The sequence below is a fragment of the Jaculus jaculus genome, chromosome 5, assembly GCF_020740685.1.
Source record: "Jaculus jaculus isolate mJacJac1 chromosome 5, mJacJac1.mat.Y.cur, whole genome shotgun sequence".
Taxonomy (NCBI): Eukaryota; Metazoa; Chordata; class Mammalia; order Rodentia; family Dipodidae; genus Jaculus; species Jaculus jaculus.
Window position 1 is genome coordinate 45497217 of NC_059106.1, and position 21167 is coordinate 45518383.

Genomic DNA, 21167 nt, shown 5'->3' on the forward strand with positions numbered 1-21167 from the left:
TTGGGGCTAAGAAGAGGAGAGGCGAAGTGGGCAGAAGGCATAAGGTATGCAGGAGAGGGAGGAACCCGGGGACACAGGAGCAACCAACACTGATGAGCACTAGGGAGCTCCCGGGTCTTACCGGGTGGGCACGTAGCCTCAAAGGAGTAGGCATGGTAGCCGCTCACCAGCCAGAGCGGCAGGAGCTCCAGGGAGGTGTTCCGCACCTGGTGGGGAGGCAGGAGGATTCCCTGTGGCTTCTAAACTGCTCCTTCCAGAGCCATGCTCCCTCCACAAGCATCCTACCCACCTCCCTCCAGCTAGTCTCTGGACCAAGTCCGTAGAGTCACAGAGCCCAGGCCAGGGCCTATGGCTCCAGTGTAACCAGGAAATATTATTTAGCCGGGATATTTTTAGCTCAGAGCAAATGTCATGTGAGCCGTCTTCTCTTACCCGGCAACTTTCGGCTATTTAAAGAGACGGTAATTACGCTCCTGCCACCATGATCAGGACGCGCTGAATACATGATTGCCAGAACCCTTCATCTGCAGAGCCGAGCACTTTGTGCTAATGGGGCCCAATTTTCAGAGGCGCCTGCCTAAATCTGTCCAGTCTCGCAGGTGGACACGTGAATCGGCACTACACGGGGGGCAAAGGGCTCATTTAGATGTCAAGCTGGAGAGCTCTCCAGCCTGGTAGGCCCAGCTGTCCACCACTGACCTCCTGCCTCTGAAGAAGGTCTTGTCTCGGATGTCGGATGGTGATCGTGGTGGCATTGACGTCCACATCCAATCCCATCAGGCTAGCATCCTCCAGAGAAGCCACCAGCTCCCCTCGGAAGGACAGCAGCCATGGGGTCTGGTGATAGGATACAGTCACAATCCGTGTGGCCAGGAAGGGCACATTTGCTCAAGATCAAGGAGAATGAGTACTTGGAGTGGGCAAGGGGAAGAAGGATACACAGGAAGGTGACAGAGCCATGGAAAGGATGGGCTGGCCAAGGGGCAGGGTGGCAGTCACTTAGGGACATTGGCACCCTCATACTTTGGAGCAGCAGACATATGTAGGGGCACTTAGAGTAGAAAGACACACATTGTGGCTGAAGGAATGAATGTACCATGCCCCTAACTTCCCAGCACCCACTCAGCCCATATCCTGACCCAGGCCAGGGACAACGGGCATCCTGTCCTGGGTTCTGTTTGCCACCTTTTAATGGGACTTTGTCAATAAGAGTCTTTTATTTATTTTTTTAGGCATGGTCTCACTCTAGTCCAGGCTGTCCTGGAATGTACTCAGTAGTCCAAGCTGACCTGAAACTCATCGTGATCCTCCTATCTTAGCCTCTTATCTCAGCATGGGGATTAAAGGCGTATGCCACCACTCCCATCTTGGCAATAGAGTCTTGCATAAAAACTGATGACTGGTCCACAGGGCATGGTGGCACCCGCCTTTAATCCCAGCACTTGGGAGGCAGAGGTAGGAGGATCACCATGAGTTTGAGGACACATAGTGAATTCCAGGTCAGCCTGGACTAGAGCGAGACCCTACTTCGGGGGAAAAAAAAAAGAAGGTGACTGGTGATGGGAAAGGTGCAGGGAGGAGCACCCAGCTCCCATCCCAGGACTGGCAGGAGGAATTTAGGATTGAGGACTCCAAAGACTCAAAGCGAGGTGAAGGAGGTGTGACAGTTAACCTGTGGTTTTGCTCGCGACAGAATTCAGAATCACCTTGGAAGCAAATCCCCGGCCTTACCTATCTACATTCCATTAGATGAGGTGGGAGGATCCACCCTAACTGTGGACAGCACCACCCCACAGGCTGGGATCCTGGGCTGCATGAAAAGAAAGCTGGCCAAGCGTGCAACAGCCATCACTCTCTCTACTTCCTGCCTGCTGGAGTGACAGTACGCCTCCAGCTTCCTGCTCCTGCCATGCCTTGCCCACCGCGGTGAACTTCCCCTTGGAAGCCTACGCCAACTTCAACCTTTTCCTTCCAAAAGCTGCCGCTGGTCAGGTATCGTGTCCCAGGAATGAGAAAGTGACAGATGCGGTAGAGAAAGGACCAGCTCCTCCCAGGTGGCTGCAGAAACACCAGGGTTAGCAGAAGGAAAAGTAGGAACTAAGCATAGTGGTTTGTGCCCATAATCCTAGCACTTGGGGAGCTGAGTGAGGAAGATTTTTGTGAATTTGAGGCCAATCTGGCCTACATACAAAGTCCCTGAGTCCTGGGGCCAGAGAGATGACTTAGCAGTTAAATGCTTGCCTGTGAAGTTTTAAGGACCCTGGTTTGAGGCTCAATTCCCCAGGACCCACTTAAGCCAGATGCACAAAGTGGCACATGCACCTGGAGTTCGTTTGCAGTGGCTGGAGGCCCTGATGTGCCCATTCACCTCCCCCCTCTCTCTCTGCCTTCTCTTCCTCTCTCTGTTGCTCTCAAATAAATATAAATATAAATATAAATAAATAATAAACAAAGATCCTGAGTCCAAAAACAGTGGTGGGGGAAGGGACTGGGTGTGTTGTGATATACACTCCTTTAATCTCAACATTTGGCAGGCTGAGGTAGAAAGATCACTCTGAATTTGAGGCCAGCCTAGACCTACAAAGTGAGTTCCAGGTCAGCCTGGGCTAGAGTAGAGCCCACAAAAAAAAAAAAAAAAAAAAAAAAAAAAAAACTAAAAAAGTGGAGGGAAGGGTAGGGATATAACTCAGTATATTTCTTGCCCAACGTACACAAAGTCCTGACTTTAAACCTCAGCATATGGTGATACATGCCTATAATCCCATCACTTGGGAGGCAGAGGCAGAAAGATCAGAAGTTCAAGGCCAGTTTGGGCTACATGAAACCCTGTATCCAATGGGACTGGAGAGTCGGCATAGTAGTTAAGGTCCTTGCCAGCAAAGCCAAAGGATCCAGGTTCAATTCCCCAGGACCCATGTAAGCCAAATGTACAAGGGGGTGCACATCTCTAGAGTTTGTGTGCAGTGACTGGAGGCTCTGGTGCACCCATTTTCTCTCTCTCTCTCTCTCTCTCTCTCTCTCTCAAATAAATAAATAAAATAATTTTTAAAAATAAAATGTTCTCTTTAAAAAAGTGGGGCTGGAGGACAGCTGTGCACTATGGGAATGGGTGACCTTGCAAAGGAACAGGCTCCTGCCCTTGGGGATCTTGTAGAGAGAATCAGCACATGGGAAAATCCAGAAGATTCCAGCTCTCCCCTGACCCTGAGCAGGGTCTCCTTGAGATTCCTCTCTGAGGTCCTCAGTCCTGCGCATCCAGGGCACCAAGCAGAAGTTGTAGCCTCCACCAAGACCTGGGCCCACAAGCATTGGTACTGTCCACTCCACAGGAGCACCATGACAGTGACAACCTCCTGCTTCAGAGCGTCCATGAGCACAGGACCGGGCAGAACCTTCTGGAAGGTTGCTCCTGCCTCACCTACCTGTCCACCGTCATTCCTCGGAGGCAAGGGCCGGGAGACCTGCCGAACAGAGAGGAAGAAACATCTCCTGGCAAGCTGTAAGCCAAGGGGAGCAAGCCAGCACTTCTGCCCGAGCCCCGGAGCACAGCAATTACCGCAGCAGGAGGCCTGTGAGAGAGCCATGCAGGCCCTCTTGTTTGCTCATTAAGACAAGAAAATCATTTATGTTCTGGGACTCGAGTGTCAACAGACCAAGGAAATGTCACCACCTCAACTGCTGCCCTGGGCTGGGCCAGTGGGGCAGCTGGAGTGTAGAGCGCAGCTGGTGAGGCTGAGAGCGGGTGTGCCTGGCATAAACGTGGCTGTTCGGGACATGGTGGACTCGGGTTTTCTTTCTCCCATACCCTCTAATAATGAAAGGGGGAGAGAGTGCTTTACGCCGCCGTGCTCATCAATGACACTGTGCTTAGGGGACCCAACTACGCCAGGTTCTCCCCATGTGAAACTTTCAATACTAAAATCAGAACGACCCCAAGCAATCAAGGACAGCTGGTCCCCCACTGCACCTGAGCCCTGCTGCCATCTCGTGCAAAGATGCTGTTCTCCCTTTGCCCGTCACACAAGTTAGGGCCCAGGGGATGGTGTGGGCAGATGTCCTCTCTGAACCCCTTCTCAGACAGTGTCACCACACCCAGCTGTCCTCTCACCCTTCCACTGACACCAACGCCTACCCTCCCGCCACCCCCACACACACCCAACCCAGACTTTTCCCTTTACTACAGACCTGGGCAGGGAGGTGGAGGCCCAGGGCAGAGTTATAGACCCATAGAGGTGCCTCCCTTCACCCATTCTGTAAAAAGCGGGGTTGCCTAGGTCAAAGAGACTAATGGGCTTTGACAATTCCTTCACCCAAGGCCGTACCCCCTTTCCCTGCATAGACAGAATGGGGATTCAATGGGGCTGAGGGGTGGCCCCTCAGTCTTGTCACTGCCCCCCAGAACTCCTGCTCTCGGCTGCAGAGAGCCCTCCCTGCCAGGTCCCTGTTGCCCATAGGCTCAGCACAGCCCACAAAGCAGCCTGTCCGGTGAGACCTGTAATTTTCCCTGGCTTGGAAGTACCGCCTTCACATGGGAGCAGAGAGGAAGGAGTGAAGGACGATGCTTGAGGGTTGGTGAGCTGTGGGTCAGCCCTGTCTCCGTGCCTCAGTCCCCCTCTGGCAACATGCAGGAAGGTGGTGCGCCCAGAGGCTGAGCTTTCACAGAGGGAACAATTCTGTGCAAAGAAGATGTGATCAGATGCGCAACCCAAACACACGGTGCCCTTTAAGTGGCCAAGCGCAGGCTATATTTAGGGCCCGTGGACATTCGTCAGGACCTCTGGTAGCCTTCCCTGGGAGCAATCGCTAATCACTGCATTGAGTTTACGGGTGCCCCTGGGCACACTTAACCCAGGGCAATGAATAGTTATTGCGCAGCTTCCCGCTCGGGGCCTGTGGGCACACTTAAGTGAGCTGGCGGATCGCTGCGAGCAGGGCACGGCTAGGGTACACCCTTGGGCACCCTGCGCCATCAGCAGGGAGAGGCAGAGTATTAAATATCTATGTGCCCTGTGCCCACAGCTGCATTTAGCCAAGGGCAAGGCTGGTGTAACGGGCTTTAATTAAAACTTAATGCAAGTTCAAGGTGCAGCCACGGAAGCGGCGGCTGCAGAAGTCACCAGGAATGAATCAGTCAATTCGATGAGGTTCTCCAATGGGGAGGGGGATGGAGGGAGGCTGGGACAGCCAAGACTTGTCTGTCACCAGTGCCAAATCCGGTTCGACTCTGGCAAGGGGTGTGGGGCCCGGGAGGCTGCAATGCCTTCACTGGTGAAGGACACTGGGGTTCCAGGCATCTGGGCTTCTAGGGAGGGCAACAGGGGTAAACCTGGCTTGGTTAGAGGTTAGTCTGCTTTTTTTTTTTCTGTTTTCTTTTTTCTTTTTTCAAGGTATGGTCTCACCGTAGTCCAGACTGACCTGGAATTAGTCTCACGCTGGCCTCAAACTACAGAGAGCTCCTACCTGTCTCCCAAGTGCTAGGTTTAAAGGCCAGTTCTGTTTTTCTCAGGACTGTGGCCCTCTGCGGTGTGACACCGGCAGCACTGGCCCCCTGGTGGCCGATGCAAGAATTACAGGCCCAGTGCAGAGGTAGAAAGGACCACCCCTGGACTGACCCAAAAGGCAATGTTGGAGGTCCTAGGCAGAGGCCTGCAACTCAAGAGCACCAACACCGGGCCTAGTATGCTGCAGTGGGACATTAAAAATGCTGATGGGAACCAAGCTGGAGCTGAGCCGGAAGCCTCTCCCTCCCTCTTGACTAGCTGTCGGGTTGCTGGAAAGAGCTATGCAGGTCGCAGCCTTTGGGAGGAGAAAAATCATCACAGGTGTTAACCAGCAGCGGACCCTGCAAGCTTTCTGGCTGGCCAGCCAGGCTAAGAATACCACCTTGTGAAATGGCAATACATCTGCTTTAGGAGAAACCGATTGCTCTCTGATTGGATTTGCAGCCTGCTCCATGGGAGGGAATTCCTACCTAGTACTGAAAACTTAGTCAAAGCCTATGGCTGAGGTGGTCATAAGCCCTAAGCAGGAAACTACTATTGTTGTCTGGCTAAATGTAAATATTATGACCACCAAACTGCCCTTATGTTTATGCCCATATGTTAATGCTATGCTTTCTTTTGGTTAGAGAAGCTTCTCTTTTCAGATAGTAATGGCCACTGAGGAGGCTCAAAAAAAAAATGGCCAAAGTGCTGAGAAGAAGTGACAGTGGAGTATTCATCACTGAGACATCACTATCACACCCTCCAAGGCTCAGGACCGTTGCAAAAGAGGTGGTGGAAAGAATGTAAGAGCCAAAGGAAGGGGAGGAGGGCTTACAATGCTGTCATCCAGACACAAAGTGGCCTTGATATTCATGACCTCACAGTAGCTGATGCTACCTACATAAGACCTTCATAACAGGAAACAAATAAATGATGACATCTATTAAAATAGAAGAGAGACTAATTGGAAAGAAGGTGATTCAGGAGAGGAGGAATTTGGGAGGGCAAAAGGGAAATATTGGGAGGGGAATGATCATGGTATATCATCTATATTTATGGAAGTTGTCAATAAAAAGTTAAGATGCTGGTGGGAGGCTGGGGAGATGGCTCAGCAGTTAAAGGCACTTGCTTGCAAAGTCCGCATGCTGGGGTTCAATTCCCCAGCACTCATTTAAAGCCAGAGGCACAAAGTGGTGCTAGCATCTGGAGTTTATTTGCAGTGACAAGAGGCTCTGGCACACCTATTCATTCTCTCCCATAAATAGATATATTTAATAACAAAAGTTTGCCGGGCCTGGTGGCACACGCTTTTAATCCCAGCACTCGGGAGGCAGAGTTAGGACCGCTGTGAGTTCAAGGTCACCCTGAGACTCCATAGTAAATTCCAGGTGAGCCTGGGCTAGAGTGAAACCCTACCTCACAAAACCAATATATATATATATATATATATATATATATATATATATATATATATATACATATATATATATATGTATGTATATATATATATATATATATATATTAAAAACAAAAGTTAAAGTACAAATGCTGGTGGTTGGGCTAGAGAGATGGCTCAGTGGATAAAGCCGTTACTGTTCAAGCTCAGTTCAATCCTCAGACCCCACATCAAAAGCCAGATGCAGTGGTGGGCTTCTGTGATCCCAGCATGCTGACACTGATGGTCAGACTGGAAGATGATAATAGAAGAATTTCCCAGAAGCTCCAGTTGAATCCAGAAAAAAAAAACAGCCAAGCCAGAGTCCAGGTTGAAAAATCCTGCCTCAAATGAGGTGGCAGGTGAGGACCAACCTAAACGACCTCCACATGTACTCCTTGATGTGCACACCTGCACTCACACACGAACATGCACACACACACACACACACACACACACACTAAAAAAAAAAAATTTGGGGGGGGGGTTTGAGGTAGGGTCTCACTCTAGCTCAGGCTAACCTGGAATTCACTATGTAGTCTCAGGGTGGCCTCCAACTCACAGAGATCCTCCTACCTCTGCCTCCTGAGTACTGGGATTAAAGGTGTGCGCTACCACGCCCAGCACAAAAAATATTTTTAAAATGCTGGTGAGCAGAGAAGACCAACCTGCCTCAGCCCCTGCTCCTTAAGGTTGAGAAGTAGAGAATTTCAGTCAAGACAGCAAGAAGCAAGCACAGAGCTCTGTCCCTGAGCAGAGGTGCAAGGGACTCTTCAGGGAACCTATACCAGATGAGAATGAAACACTGTGCACTTCTCTAGGAAAGGGTTTATGTTCTGTTCAGATCTGACCTTGTAGCCATGTGCACTGCCTGACATACATTAGGTGCCTAATAAATGCTTATTAAATGAATGGCTGTCATTAGCAGCCTTTTCCCTCCAGTCTCCTCCTCTTCCTTCTCTTTTCTCCTCCCTTCCTCTTATGTTCTTTCCTCCTTTCTTGTTTTTTTCTTCCTTGTGCCCTCAACCCAAATTCAGCAGTTTGGTTTTTTAGGATTTTTGTTTTGTTTTTGTTTTTCAAAGTAGGGTCTCGCTGTAGCCCAGGCTGACCTGGAATTCACTATGTAGTCTCAGGATGGCTTTGAACTCACGGCGATCCTCTTACCTCTGCCTCCCAAGTGCTAGGATTAAAGGTGTGCGCCACCACACCCGGCTTGTTTTTTTCTTTTTTAAAAAAGATAGATTGGGCTGAAGACATTGCTCAGCGTTTAAAGCGCTTGTCTGCGAAATCTAAGGATCCCGGTTCAATTTCCCAGCACCCGCATAAAGTCAGATGCACAAAGTGGTGCATGTGTCTAGAGTTCATTTACAGCGCCTAGAGGCCCTGGCACATCCATTCTCTCTGCCTCTTTCTTTCTCTTATTTTCTCATAAATAAAAAGATAGAAAGAAAGAAATTTATGTATTTATTTAAGGAGTAAAACAGAGAGAAACAGGTGCAGTATTTACGAAGTTTTGGTGAACTTTTTTCCCCATTGCTAAGGATGGAAGCCTCACGGTGCTAGCAAACACTGTACCTCTGAGCTACTCCCCCAACCCAAATGACATTTCATATGCAATTATAAATTTCCCGTTTCTCTTCAAAACACGGAAACTCTGGCACAGTGGAGCAAGAGTCGCGTGGCAGTGCCCCTCGTTGGGTTTGGGGAGGGGGCTGAACCTGCCTCAGCTGGCCACAGACTCCCCAAAGCTTTAGAGTTCATGACAGCTCAGCTCTGTCCTATGCAGCTGCAGGACCTCAGCGAGTGTCCCCTTGCCCTGCTTCGTCTGGTCTGTACCCTCTGGATTTCTATGCAGGTGAGGTGAGCCAGGGGCTGGGAGAGAGTGCCTGCCTAGAATCAGCCAATAAGGTGGCTCAGAGATTGAGGCTCTGCTTGTAATGCCCAGTGAGAGCCTAGAAGTGTGGTTTACCTGTGTGCCTGCCTAGAGTCAACCAAGGAGGAGCTGGGGGCGTGGCTCGGCTGTACAGGCTTGCCTAGCATATACAAAGATTTGGGTTCTACTCATAGTACCGAAAAGCAAAAAAAAATTAATGTATTAAAATTTTTAAATGTTGGGCTGGAGAGATGGCTTAGCGGTTAAGCGCTTGCCTGTGAAGCCTAAGAACCCCGGTTCCAGGCTCAGTTTCCCAGGTCCCATGTTAGCCAGATGCACAAGGGGCGCACGCGTCTGGAGTTCGTTTGCAGAGGCTGGAAGCCCTGGCGCGCACATTCTCTCTCTCTCCCTCTATCTGTCTTTCTCTCTGTGTCTGTCGCTCTCAAATAAATAAATTAAAAAAAAAAAGTTTAAAAAAAATTTTTTTTTAAATGTTTAAAAAATTGCAAGGCAGCTGTACCCATGCCCAGCACAGAGCTAGGAGATGTGAGCATGTGTTGAGGAAACGAAGACTTTGAGTTAAGCTCTTTACTGATTCCTCCATCTGGCATACTCATTTCTGCTGTGCGTTCGAAACCCTCTCCCTCTCAGCCAAGTCTCCTTTTGCTCCCAGGGCTACAGAGAAACCTGACACCAAGAAGACCCCCACGCAATGTAAGAGCACACAGCTGGAGTCTCTGTTCTTTCCAGCGATGACATTACACCCGAAATGTCACATCGCACACCCAGTCCTCCCACCCGATTGCCAGAGATGGAACCCAGGACATCTCACAAGCCAGGCAAGCGCTCTACCACTGAGCCATACCCCCAGGCCTGAGATCTACGATTCTTTGACTTGACCCAGGTTAAAAAGAAGGATCCAGCCAGGTGTGGTGGCACACGCCTTAAATCCCAGCACTTAGAAGGCAGAATTGGGAAGATCACCATGAGTTCGAGGCCACCCTGAGACTACATAGTGAATTCCAGGTCAACCATGGCTAGAGTGAGACCCTACCTTGAAAAAAAAAAAAAAAAAAAGGAGGATCTAAGGGCTAGGAAGATGGCTCAGCAGTTAAAGGTACTTTCTTTTCATTACTATTATTATTTATTATTATTTGTATTTTTTTATCTTTTTGTTTTTTCAAGGTAGGGTTTCACTCTAGCTCAGGCTGACCTAGAATACATTATGTAGTCTCAGGATGGCCTCGAACTCATGGCCATCCTCCTGCCTGTGCCTCTTGAGTGCTGGGATTAAGGGTGTGCGCCACCTCGCCCAGCTAAAGCTGTTTTCTTGCAATGATTGACAGCCCAGATTCAGTTCCCAAGCTACCCACATAAGACGGATGCAAAAAGCAGCACAAGTATCTGGTGTTTGTTTGTAAGAGGCCCTGGCATACCACCCTCACACACACACACAAATAAATGATCCAAACTACTAACCTTTCCTAATCCAAAGAAAACAACACAACGAGGCAACTTTAGTGTTTTAGTGACCACCCAGATGCATGATGGGACACTAAGAGCTCTACTTCAGAGACTTGTAACCTTCATGCACCTTTTATCTTAGTTCATTCCTCATTATTCAAACAAAAACCTAGTGGAATCTGGCACTCACCAACACCCATGAATGTCTATCAAGAATGATGCCACTCTGTCCCTCCTCCAGCTGCCTCCTCTGCTGGACCATGTCCTGAGGCTCAGGAGCCACAGCCACCCACCTGGGCCTATGGAGAGAAGCTAGCTTGTGACGCCCCGCTGTCTCCCAGGCCTTCCCATTACCTGCATGACTGTGGGGCCGCAGTGGACACTCTGTTGGACCAGCCTTGACATGACCACAGGACACTTCATTATGTAGCCATCACTCTGCTCCAACCTTTTTGCCCCTTTTCGAAATATCCTGATTTCCAACCTGTAATTTGCTTTCTGGAAGTAGAGCAAAATTCATATGTGTAAATGAAAAAAGGAAACACAGTTAATAGGCTACAATTATAGGTCAGCAACTGTTCACAGCAAATATGATTCATGTGAACCTCCTAGAAGCGGGTCATATGACAGGGATAAGACAGAACTCAAAGGGCAGCAGGGGCTAGGACCCCCATCCAGGTTCTGGGATGGGCAGCTCAGTATCTACCAGTGGGGTGGGGGGGATCGGGACTGGGGACTACTGTGCATTTCAAGGTCATGGGTGATTGGACAGAACAGCTACTGTATCTGCTCACCCCAGATAGGGAACAAACACTTGCTATTACCCTGTCTCCTTTGACCCTCACAAGTGTCCTGTATGAAACTCCCTTATAAACTCAGCATGATGGCTCGTGCCTCTAATTCCAGCACTGTGGAAGCTGAGGTAGGAGGATTGTCATGAATTTGAGGATATCCTGAGGCTACAGGGTGAACTCCAGGTCATCCTGGGCTACGGTGAGACCCTGTCTCATAAAAGCAATACAAAGGGTCTGGAGAAAAGGCTTAATGGTTTAGGCACTTGCATGTGAAGCCGAAGGACCTAGGTTTAATTCCCCAATACCCACATAAACCAGATGCACAAGGTGGCATATGTCTGGAGTTCATTTGCAGTGACTAGAAGCCCTGGTGCACCCATTCTCTCTCTTTCTACTTGCCTCTTTCACTCTCTCAAATAAATAAATAAAATATTAAAAAAAGAAAAGAAAAGCTGGGCGTGGTGGCACACATCTTTAATCCCAGCACTCAGGAGGCAGAGATAAGAGGATGAGATGACATTGTGAAATCCCTTTTTTTTCTCTTTTTTTTTGGGGGGGGGGGTTGAGGTAGGGTCTCCCTCTAGCCCAGGCTGACCTGAAATTCACTATGGAGTCTCAGGGTGGCCCTGAACTCCTCCAGGTCAGCCTGAGCTAGAGCGAGACCCTACCTCGAAACTCAAACCCCCCAAAGAAAGAAAAGAAAAGGGAAGAAGAAGCTCCCTTATTCCCACCTTACAGAGGAGACGGCTGTTTAGTGGAATGAGTGACTAAGCAGAAGACATGTTCCATTCCAGTGACTAGGCACAAGATGTCCAACTCTGAGGACAAGGTAAAGCTTCAAGATATATCAGGCCAGGCATGGTGGCACATGCCTTTAATCCCAGCACTGTGAGTATGAGGCTAGCCTGAGACTACACAGTGAATTCCAGGTCAACCTGGGCTAGACCAATGGGTGCCTGAGGCAGGCATGTAGGGGTGGGTGGGAGGAGCAATCAGAGAGGGGGTGAGGAGAGAAGGAAGAGGAACAGTAGGCCTCTACCCTCAGTGGCTGAGCACTTACCTAGTATGCAGGAGGCCCTGGGTTCTAAACCCCAGCACCGAAAACCAGCTTCTCGAACGTACCTCCTTCTGCACAAAGCAGGCTGAGTACAGAGCTCGGAAGACAAAGTCACCCTCAGGGACCCGGTGCAGGAGGTAGCCACATTCGTCAAGAAGAGCATCCAGATGGCCAGGGGCCCTCAGGGTGCCTGTGATGAGAAGGGGGCAATGATTGAGGTCGCTTCTCTGATGAGGGCAGAAGCAGCAGAACCCAGACACAGAGTGAGAGCCACTCTTTCCAGAAGCACTTGCCCTGGTGTGGGAGAGAACAGCAGGAGTAGAGAGAGACCTGGGGAGGGGTAGACCAGCAGGAAGTCAGCTGGTTCTGCCCTCAACGCATATGCAGACACCCTCTCCCCCAACTCTGAGCCCTGGCTGCAGCCGCCTCCTCTCTCTTTCATCTCCTGCTTCCTCTCCTGCACTGTCTCCTTCCTCCAGCAGCCCGCAAAGTCCTGTTCAAGCCTGCATCCGATGACCTCTCCTGGGTCCTCCTGACCTCCTCTTTCATGTCTGTACCTCTCTCCCTCTGCCCCAGCCACACCTGTCTTCCTATTTCTCAAACCTCTTGCCTCAGGGCCTTTGCCCTACCTGTAACCACCTTCAAGTCTTTATGTAAAGCCCCCTTGTCAATGAAGCCTCCACCATCATCATCCTCTTTTTGTATTTTTTTTTTTATTTTATTGGGCTGGACAGATGGCTTAGAGGTTAAGGCACTTGCCTGCAAAGCCAAAGAACCCAGGTTCGATTCCCCGGGACCCAAGTGAGCCAGATGCATAAAGTAGTGCATGCGTCTGGAGCTCATTTGCAGTAGCTAAAAGCCCTGATGCATCCATTCTCTCCCTCTCCCTCCATCTCTCTTTTTCTCAAATAAAAAAAATATTAAAAATAATATTTATTTATTTATTTATTTGAGAGAGAGACAGAAAGGCAGATCGAGGGAGAATGGGCACTCCAAAGCCCCTAGCCACTGCAAACAAACTCCAGAAGCATGTGCCACCTTGTGCGTCAGGCTTACATGGGTTCTGGGGAATCGAACATGGGTCCTTAGGCTTTGCAGGCAAGTGCCTTAACCGCTAAACCATCTCCTCAGCCCCATCACTGCCCTCTTATTCTTGTCCCTTTTTGAAGCACCCAGTTACTGCCTCGCCTGCTATGGAACTGACACTAGCCTCGTGCTTTAATCGACGGAGGTAACTGGCCAGATCTGACTTATACACATAGTCTATTGCCTTCCACTCAAACGTCAGCTCCATGGCATCAGGAATACCTGGCTGTTCCAATCATCACCATATTCCTAGCTCTTTATGCTGCATCTGGGGAGTGGGGGGCTCTTGGTAAACAATTGTTGGGTAAAAATGCAAAGAGGGACATCACTGAGTAGAGGGATGGGGGTAGTTTTCATTATCTTTGGACTTCCTCTCTTTCTGTAATTATTATGCTTGCTTTTGTTTTTTTTTTTTTTTTTTTAATTTTTAATTTTATTTATTTGAGAGCGACAGACACAGAGAGAAAGACAGATAGAGGGAGAGAGAGAGAATGGGCGCGCCAGGACTTCCAGCCTCTGCAAACGAACTCCAGACGCGTGCGCCCCTTGTGCATCTGGCTAACGTGGGACCTGGGGAACCGAGCCTCCAACCGGGGTCCTTAGGCTTCACAGGCAAGCGCTTAACCGCTAAGCCATCTCTCCAGCCCTGCTTTTTTTTTTTTTTTTTTTTTGTTTGTTTGTTTTGTTTTGTTTTCCTGAGGTAGGATCTCACTTTAGCCCAGGCTGAACAGGAATTTACTCTGTAGTTCCAGGCTGGCTTTGAACTCACAGCAATCCTCCTAACTTTGCCTCCCAAGTGCTAGAATTAAAGGCATGCACCACCATACCTGGTCTGTGTATTGCTTTTGTCCTGGCCTTTTTTTTTTTTTTTTTTTTTTTTTAATTTGCAAGCATATATAGAGTGCTTGAAGATACAGACAGAATGGGCATGCCAGGGCCTCCAGCCACTACAAATGAACTCCAGATGCATGTGCCACTTTATGCACCTGGCTGTATGTGGGTACCGGAGAATTGAATCTGGGCCCTTTGGCTCTGCCAGCAAATGTCTCCATCCCTTGTCCTGGCTTTTCAAGTCACTTTTTCAGGGGCTGGAGAGATGGCTTAGTGGTTAAGGTGCTTGCCTGCAAAGCCTAAGCACCCAGGTTTGATGCCCCAGGACCCACGTAAGCCAGATGCACTGGGTGGCACATATATCTGGAGTTTATAGTGGCTAGAGGCCCTGGTGTGCCTGTTCTCTATCTGCCTCTTTCTCTCTCTAATAAATAAATATTTTTAAAAATACAGTTACATTTTCAAAACCCAGTCTCATTTTCGGAGGTTTGGCTGTGCCACTGACGGGAGATGAGTGTGCCCTTGCAGGAGACAGCTCAGCTTGGGCAGCCTGGCTGTGGGTGGATTCTCTGGTGACATGCTTTTCTTTCAAGAGCACGCAGCTTCCACAGCTATCTTTAGCAAGAGATCAAGGCCGCGCCTGTGGCACTGAAAGGTAGATCGCTAGGGAAATAAAGTGTCGTCTAAGCCTGGATGTGCAAATTGACCTGGATGGGTTCTTAGTTTCGCATTCACATTTGCACTTTGTAAATATTTGCCTGGCATCCCGCTGCTCACACCTGCTCGCTGTCCCTTCAAGTTTATGGAAGGCAGCAGGCACCGTCATTTCTCCATCCCCACCTGGCGCTGGCAGCGTGAAATAACAACGTTCCCGCCAAAGCCACAGGTGTCTCTGACAGCGCCTAAAACTAATGGCCTGTGGCTGGCCACTGTGACTAATTCTCTGATTATTGACTTTATGATTTTACGCTTAAAACTTCTTTATAATAACACACAGAAATGTTTAATGGGCTCTATCCAGAGCTATAAAAATTACTTATTGAACAAGGGTTTTAAAACTATTAATCTATTGTTTTCCATTAATAATGGCTCTCCTAAGAACGGGCGACAGCTTAATGTATCCACAGCATTTCTCCTGGAAAAGTGGTCTTTTAATGCACAAATGCTGCTCCCAAGGTATTACAGGCTGGCTCACCCTCCCAGGACGGATTCAGGCCACACCAGTCCCGTGTGGTACTTTAAGAATTCCCATAACGAAACCGGGCATGGTAGTGCACGCCTCTAATCCCAGAACTTGGGAGGCTGAGGTAGAGGGATCACTGTAAGTTTGAGGCCACCCTGAGACTACATAGTGAATTCCAGGTCACCCTGAGCTAGAACAAAACCCTACCTTGAACCCCTCCCCCCAAAAAAAAAGGATTCCCAGAACAAACCACACAGTAGTTTCCACCTATAATTCCAGGGCTTGGAAGACTGAGGCAGGAGGATTGCCATGAGTTTAAGAGAAGCCTGGGCTATATAATGAGTTCTAGGATAACCTCATCTACAAAGCAGCCTGTCTGAATGGAAGTGGGAAGGAAGGAAGGGAGGGAGGGATGGAGAAAAGGGGAGGGACAAAGGGAGACAGGGAAGGAAGGAACCGTTCCCCTAGTCTGAGATGGAAAAGCCCCTCTCCTCAAGTTCATCCTCTTTCTTCAAAAGAGACCAGAGGGCTGGAGAGGTGGCTCAGCGGTTAAGGCCCTTGGCAACAAAGCCGAAGAACCCAGCTTCAAGTCCCCAAGACCCACACAAGCCAGATGCACAAGGTGGCACATGCACCTGGAGTTTGTTTGCAGTGGCTGTAGGCCCTGGCATGCCCATTGTCTCTATATATCTGCCTTTCTCTCTCACACACACACATAAATAAAATGACATAAAAAAATCAAAAAATTACAAAAGAGCTAGGTGTGGTGGCGCACACCTTTAATCCCAGCACTCGGGAGGCAGAGATAGGATCATCATGGTGAGTTCAAGGCCACCCTGAGACTCCATAGTGAATTCCAGGTCAGCTTAGGCTAGAGTGAGACCCTAACTTGAAAAACAAAAAAACAAAAACAAAAACAAAATTACAAAAGAGAGGGAAATTTTTAAAGACTCTTTTTTTTGGGGGGGGGGGTTCAAGGTAGAGTCTTGCTCTAGCTCAGGCTGACCTGGAATTCACTCTGCATTCTCAGGGTGGCCTCGAACTCATGGTGATCCTCCAACCTCTGCCTCCCGAGTGCTGGGATTAAAGGCATGCGCCACCACGCCCAGCTCCAAGACTCATTTTTTAACACCCTGCGATGGAAAATACCGAGGGAAGTGAGCATCTCTTTATTCTTGTTTCTTCTATCCTCTCTATTCTTTATTCTTCTAAAAATGCCCAGTTAATCATCCTGTGGTTTCCACTCCCTTCCCACTTCTCCTGTCAGCAAGCTCATGCTGAAGTTTCTAGAAGTGATACTGTGCCCTTGTTCTTTGGCTATTTGAGGTGTGCAGTTCACCCGAGTGTAAGATGTTTCTCGTGTCCTATGGGTAAGAATCACTCCTGGGCTGGAGAGATTGCTTAGTGGTTAACACATTTGCCTGCAAAGCCAAAGGACCCAGGTTCGATTCCCCAGGACCCACGTTAGCCAGATGCACAAGGGGTCGCACACATCTGGAGTTTGTTTGCAGTGGCTGGAGGCCCTGGTGCGCCCATTCTCTCTCTGTACCTCTCTATTTCTCTATCAGATAAATAATAAAATATTTAAAAAAAAAAAAAAAGAATCACTCCTGCCATCTGGCAGCCGCTTCTTTTCCAGGGTGATTTCGGCTTTGGAGCGAACTGGCTCCAAAATGGACACTTCTTTCTGGGTTTTGGCCCATTTGTTCATTCAGCGAACGTTTGTTGGGAGTCCCGAAGTGCCAGGCTGTATCCTCAGTGCTGGAGATGCACTTAAAAACAAGAAGCAGGGCTGGAGAGATGGCTTAGCGGTTAAGCGCTTGCCTGTGAAGCCTAAGGATCCCGGTTCGAGGCTCAATTTCCCAGGACCCACGTTAGCCAGATGCATCTGGACTTGCAGTGGCTGGAGGCCCTGGTGCGCCCCTTTCTCTCTCTCTCTGCCTCTCTCTCTCTCTGCCTCTTTCTCTGTCTGTTGCTCTCAAATAAATAAAAATAAACAAAAATACATTTTAATAAACAAAAAACAAAAACAAGAAGAACATGGGCTGTGCCCTCTCTCAGCTCCCTGCTGGTGGCATGGACGGCAGGTGCGTGAACCTGGGTAGATGATTTTTACTCAGTGATGAGAGCTGAGAGCACATGAAACTGAGACAAGGTGGGGATGGCCTTAATGTCAGGATGGCCGGAGATTCGAGCAGACTAAGATAGGAAGACACTGGGGAGAAGCCCCGAGGACTGGGCCGGGAAAGGCAAGGCCAGAGATAAAGCACCTTGTGGGGGGGTCTCCTTCAGCAAAGCCCCCACCCCGCCAATACCCGCTCCTTACCTGGCAGGGGCAGAATGGCTGCCAGCCACTGCCTCAGACCCTGCACGTGGCTCTTCGGAATCTTCAGGGTCATGTAGTCTGAGAAACACTCCACCTTCTCTGTGGGGCGAGAAGTTATTTCTGGAGAGGGAGGGAAAGAGAGAGGGACGGAAAGCAGACAGACTTCCCACCCTGCTGAGGAGGACTAGCTAGAGAATGGCACGTAGTCATCATTAAGTCCAGCCAGTGTATTGCAGGGAGTGACAGAGAACAAAGTGGCACAGTGATAAGTGTGTGGGCACTGGAGTGGGTGCATCTGGGTCTAAGTGCCACCTCTGTTCTGTGGTGTGTGCATGCGTGTGTGTGCGTGCTTATGTGTATATGTGTGTACATGTGTCTGTTAATTAGTCTCAGTTTATTCCTATGAATTTGACTGCATGATAATAATGGTGATGGTGGTGATAATGGTATTTTTTTTACATTTATTTTTATTTATTTATCAGAAACAGAGAGGGAGAAATGGAGAGAGAGTGGGCACGCCAGGGCCTCCAGCCGCTGCAAATAAACTCCAGACACATGCGCCACCACGTGCATCTGGCTTACGTGGTCACCTGGAGAATCAAACCTGGGTCCTTAGGCTGCGCAGGCATGCGCCTTAACCGCTAAGCCATCTCTCCAGCCCTGATTATGGTATTGTTGATGATGGTGGCGATGATAACAGTGGTGGTGACGGTGGAGATATGATGATGGTGGTCGCAGAGATGGTGATATCCAGGCTATGGTGGTGATAATAGTGATGATCATGGTGGTGGTGATTTGATAACGTGGTACCGATGGTGACGGGGGTGATGGTGATGACGACGGTTTGATGATGGTGAGAGGTCACAGTGTGAAGGGGAGGCTTGAATGAATTCCTACATGAAAAGGTCCTTACATCAAACTGCACCTCTAGCCAGGCGTGGTGGAACATGCCTTTAGTCCGAGCACTTGGGAGGCTGAGAGAAGTCAGCTTCAGGCTACAGTGAGTTCCAGGTCAGCCTGAGCTAGAGTGAGACCCTGTCCCTCTGCCTCCCCCTCCTCCCCCCGGCAAAATAAAAGTCAAAGTACACTTCTAAACTAAAGACAACAGCTCTTACCATGATGCTAACTACCTTCACCCAAAGGCGAAAGGACTTGTCCTGGTCCCAGAGCAGCAGAACCAGGAACCTAACCTCCTCAGCATCATTTTCCAGCTCATCACATAGCCAGATGAGTTAGACAGTCAAAGGAAATGAGTAAATGTGGAATACACGTGAGCCCAAGTCAATTCTAACCAGGTACAGAAAACGGGGCTCCTGCTTGAGTCTTCAGGCTATGGACAGCTGATACCCACAAACCCTTAGAAGATCCCAGAAGGCCCCCAAGGAGGAGCTTGCTTTCGTGTCATTTGACTCATAAAAGCGCAGTGGGACAAGCCACTCATCCTTTGAGCTCTGTTGCTCAGCTGAGGGTAGAGACATGAGAAAGGCAGCGTGCAGGTCCTGGAGGCCCCTGCCTCTGCCCCCGCCCCGTTCCCAGTCCATTCTCGACACAGCAGCATGAGGGATACTGACATGGGCCTGAAATCATGCCAGGCTCTTCTCAGATGCCTCAGTGGCTCCCTCTGGCTCTTGAAATAAAACTGAAACGCTTCCACAGTCTGTGCAATGCTGCTGCTGCTCTGTCCTTGTCCATCCTCATCCTCTCTCAAGGCTGGTCTTATTCTACTTCAGGGCCTCCACATTTGCTGCTCCCTCCACCTGAAACACCATCCCCCGCTCTTTACATGGCTGGACCCTCTTCATCCAGAGGTCTCAGCCTAGATGCCACCCCTCCAAGGAAGAACTCCTTCACCGGCCATACCCATTCTCTACCCTGGCTCTGTGTCTCTCCCCTTCCTGGTTCACAACATGGTTGGAAATTACGCTTGTGTGGTCTCTACACATTTCTCCCACCAGAGTGAAGACAGCGGGGGTCATGCCCAGCTTATTTACATGGGCTCTAGGTTCAAGTTCATGTCCTCATGCTTGGACTTGTACAGCAAGCACTCTAACCCACTGGGCCATTTCCACAGCTATGTGTGCTGGCTGCTTAAAGAAAAAGAAAAAGCCAGGAGTGGTGGCGCACGCCTTTAATCCCAGCACTGAGGAGGCAGAGGTAGGAGGATCGCGGTGAGTTCAAGGCCACCCTGAGACTGCACAGTGAATTCCAGGATAGCCTGAGCTAGAGTGAAACCCTACCTTGAAAAAAAAAAAAGCTGGGTGTGGTGGTGCACGCCTTTAATCCCAGCACTTGGGAGGCAGAGGTAGGAGGATCACTGTGAGTTCAAGGCCACTTTGAAACTACAGAGTGAATTCCAGGTCAGCCTGGACTAGAGTGAAACCCTACCTCAGAAAAACTAAAAAAAAAAAAAAAAAAAAAAAAAACACTGAACTCCAAGTTGGAGAGTGCCAGACCAGACCCAATCCTTAATCCTGGCACCAGCATTTGGCCCCTACTTGGAGAGAGACTGCTGCCCACACTGGTGTGCCAGCTTTGAAGGCATTTAGGCTTCCGTGTTACCCAGCATCCCAGGACAGACAGATTAACAGTGCACTCAGTGGGGAACCACCCAAAGTCTGCCACAGACCATAAAAACATGATTGATTTACCTGTCAGAGCTCCGAGGCCAGGGTGGGGCCTGTCCCTGTTTGACCTGAAGGGGAGGATCCATGAGAATACCACAGGCTGAACACAAGCGAGGCAAATGGTCCTATAAGGAGGAAAGAAGGACATGTGGGGTGCCCAGCCCAGCGGTAGTGCCCAGTCCAGCTCTGCTGCTTGGTCTGCTCTCATTCCGTCAATTATGTTGCTTTAAAAAAAAAAAAAAAAAAAAAACTGGGCTGGAAAGATGGCTTAGTGATTAAGCGCTTGCCTGTGAAGCCTAAGGACCCCGGTTTGAGGTTTAATTCCCCAGGACCCACATAAGCCAGATGCACAAGGGGGCACACATATCTGGAGTTCATTTGCAGTGGTTGGAGGCCATGCCGTGCCCATTCTCTCCCTCTCTCTCTCTCTCTCTCTCTCTCTCTCTCTCTCTCTCTCTCTCTCTGCCTCTTTCTCTCTCACTGCCAAATAAATAAATAAAAATAAACAAAATTGGGCTGGAGAGGTGGCTTAGCGGTTAAGCACTTGCCTGTGAAGCCTAAGGACCCTGGTTCGAGGCTTGACTCCCCAGGACCCACGTTAGCCAGATGCACAAGGGGGCGCATGCGTCTGGAGTTCGTTTGCAGTGGCTGGAGGCCCTGGCGCGCCCATTCTCTCTCTCTATCTCTGCTTCTCTCTCTCTGTCTGTCGCTCTAAAATAAATAAAATAACAACAAAATAAATAAATAAATAAATAAACAAAATTTTTTTAAAAAACTTATTTGTTTATTTATTGGAGAAAGAAAGAGGTAGATAGAGAAAATAGGCACGCCAGGGCCTTCATCCACTACAAACGAACTTCAGACGCATGTGCCACCTTGTACATCTGGCTCACGTGGGTCCTGGGGAATCGAACCTGGGTTCTTAGGTTTCACAGGCAAGCACCTTGACCACTAAACTATCTCTCTAGCCTTTTTTTTTTTTTTAAAGGCAGTGTCTCACTCTAGTCCAGG

General features: G+C 49.2%; 1 protein-coding gene across 1 annotated transcript in view; it reads right to left on the reverse strand.

The window, feature by feature from the left end:
* C5H1orf127 (chromosome 5 C1orf127 homolog) overlaps positions 1 to 20364 on the reverse strand; it is a 32602-nt gene extending 12238 nt beyond the window's left edge. Inside the window, exons 1-7 of the mRNA XM_045149076.1 lie at positions 20181 to 20364; positions 17533 to 17652; positions 12172 to 12296; positions 10610 to 10753; positions 3423 to 3461; positions 700 to 837; positions 122 to 206 (exon numbers count right to left, since the gene is read on the reverse strand). Of these exons, the coding sequence (XP_045005011.1) occupies positions 122 to 206; positions 700 to 837; positions 3423 to 3461; positions 10610 to 10753; positions 12172 to 12296; positions 17533 to 17652; positions 20181 to 20364 (835 nt within the window). The remainder of the gene's footprint in view (positions 1 to 121; positions 207 to 699; positions 838 to 3422; positions 3462 to 10609; positions 10754 to 12171; positions 12297 to 17532; positions 17653 to 20180) is intronic.
* Positions 20365 to 21167: the final 803 nt, after the last annotated feature.